Genomic DNA, 2,500 nt, shown 5'->3' with positions numbered 1-2,500 from the left:
ACCAAATACTTGATGAGCCATCAATAGTGTAAAGACTGATAAATGTGGGCATGACATGTATGTAATTGGCATCCCCAGTGCTCTTAGCTAACAGGAGGGTAGAGAGTATGAGGAAGTCATTTTGGTACAGTTTAGCAATTTTCTTCCAGCTACCCTTCCCAAACCCAACTTCTTGTACCCCTGTCTCTCTGAGCTAATCATGCAAATGGACCCTGGTTTTGCTCTACTTGTGGATGGTTAAAATCAGTATAAACTAAGAATTCTTATAATTTCTTGCATATACATCCCTCATTAAACACCATAATTACCCATGCCCTTCGAACCCTATAGTCTCCATTAACCAATCACATGAGTGCCTCCCATGTAAATTAATGCAGTAGGTATGAAATAAGAATAAGAAATAAAAATGTTTTATGGATTTCTTTTTACTCTACTAAATAATAACAATAATGTGGCATGAAGAAACCCTTGGAACCACATCATATACCTTGTACGCCTAAAACAATATTATTCATCATATTTTCATATCATGATTACCTGTCCTTTTCCATACATAGATAGACACATGATTTACTGGACTCTCTGCCTTTGTCACCGTATCAGTTCTATTCAATAGGCCTATCTCTTGCATCTCTGTCATGTCACCAGAATACATTATCATGGTACAATGGTAATAGGGGCAACAGGAGTAGGGATCTGTTGTTTCACATTGGTGATTCTGTTATCACTTTCATTTTATATTTCTCTCTTCCTCACTTTCCCCCCCTCTAATCCTCTCTCCCTCCCTCCCTCACTTTGTCTTCTTCCCTCTTAATCTTTTTCTTTTCTTATACATGCAATAGTATATTCATATATTTACTGTCCATCAACAGAGAAAAAATACAAATGGATATATACATATCAAAAAATGCTCAGGATTAGTATACTAAATAAATCAATCTTACAATAAAATCACTACATTTTGCTCACTATCCTGTACCCTACATTCCTCATTTCAATTACATAATCTCTTTCCAGATGTATACACTTACGCACTGTTATCCTTCTCTATGGCTTCCTTCAACTCAGAGATCTCCTTTTGAATGCTCTTGACCTTCTTTTCAGCTGTGGCAGCCTGCATTTGCTGGTCCTTCAGCATTGCCTTAGCCTTTACCATCTGCTCATTGGCTGCCTTTGTCTCTTTGGCTTGATTGGAGAGCTGGTTTGTGCGGTTGGCCAGTTCTTCTTGAAGTGCTCTGGGTTGAGAACATGTTTGAGACTTTTTATTTCCTTACAGTAATGACAACACTAAAACTTTAATAAATGGGAAAAGGGAGACAAGAAATACAGGAAGAAATATATATACAGGAAAAGAAGAGACAGACGACCATATTCCAACAACACAAGATCCCTTACTTGTGCTGTTGCTGCTCCTCTTCAAAGTTAGTTTGATAGGATGTTATCTTTTCTTGCAATTTATTACATAATGCTTCATGGGCCTCTAGCTTTTGCACTGTAGCTTCTTCTTCTTTTTCTGCTTCACGTACCTTCAAATAAATGTATGAGAAGTGGAAATAAATGTATGAGAAGTGGATTTACAATTATAAGACTACTTGGAGGTTATCTTAAGTCAGCTCTTATGATGATATACCTATTTCTCCAATTAGTAATCAAAATATACTGCAAAATAAATAAAATCAGGTCACAGCCTTACCACAGCCCACATCAATTCACGTCTTAATTCCCGAAGTTTGTTCCGCTTGTCAGCAAGTGACTTGCTAAATTCATAACGAGAACGCTGCTCTTCTACTTCTTTCTTTAAATAAGGGAGATCCTAAAAGGAAGGCAAATAGCCATTACAATGTTAATCTTTAATTGTATAAAGGGGAAAAAAGGACAATACAGGCAGAATGCTAGTATCAAGCTGTGTTATAAGTACAGTGAAATAAGAGTTTGGATATCTTGGGATTTGAAATTCATAACATCCTTCCTTTTCTATATTCATTTTGCACTGGCATAAAAGCAACATTCCAAATATGTATGCACACAAATCAATTAATCAATTCATAGAGCTACTGCTAAGAGATGTACACTCCCACATCCATTCTTCACTTCTAGCCTCAGGGATTCCTCATGGCGACCAGAAAGGCAGGTCATCAGCCCTTCTCTAGCTCCTCATGACAGGTCTCACCGATCTTCTCAAACCATGACTTTCCTAGGCCATACCACCGGTCTCCTCCACACAGGATTGTCTCATGAAGAGACAATTTCATGGGCAGGGTCATCCACAGGGAAGGAAAATGAGCTACGTGCCCATATAGTGTCAGATCACAGATTATGCAAGTAACAGGTCCTTTGCCAGTCTCACAGTGTAGTCGTCAGTTGCATACATGGTCCTGTTAACTTTACCCTATGATCTGGTGTAGGGTCTTGTTACAAAAGATGCAACTTCAAGGCACTAGATAGCTTCCATAGAGTAAAACTGGCAGTATCAAAGCCTTCAAGACACCTAACTTGGTCC

General features: G+C 38.2%; 1 protein-coding gene across 1 annotated transcript in view; it reads right to left on the bottom strand.

Annotated features, from left to right (window-relative positions):
- Positions 1 to 2,500, bottom strand: part of SMC6 (Structural maintenance of chromosomes 6) — a 34,727-nt gene that overhangs the window by 14,439 nt on the left and 17,788 nt on the right. The window contains exons 8-10 of the mRNA XM_027364620.2: positions 1,694 to 1,813; positions 1,396 to 1,526; positions 1,032 to 1,235 (exon numbers count right to left, since the gene is read on the bottom strand). Coding sequence (XP_027220421.2) covers positions 1,032 to 1,235; positions 1,396 to 1,526; positions 1,694 to 1,813 — 455 coding nt within the window. The remainder of the gene's footprint in view (positions 1 to 1,031; positions 1,236 to 1,395; positions 1,527 to 1,693; positions 1,814 to 2,500) is intronic.

The sequence above is a fragment of the Penaeus vannamei genome, chromosome 18 (assembly GCF_042767895.1).
Source record: "Penaeus vannamei isolate JL-2024 chromosome 18, ASM4276789v1, whole genome shotgun sequence".
NCBI classification, from domain to species: domain Eukaryota; kingdom Metazoa; phylum Arthropoda; class Malacostraca; order Decapoda; family Penaeidae; genus Penaeus; species Penaeus vannamei.
The sequence above is the reverse complement of the archived record's forward strand: the minus strand, read 5'-3'. Positions and strand labels throughout refer to the sequence as shown.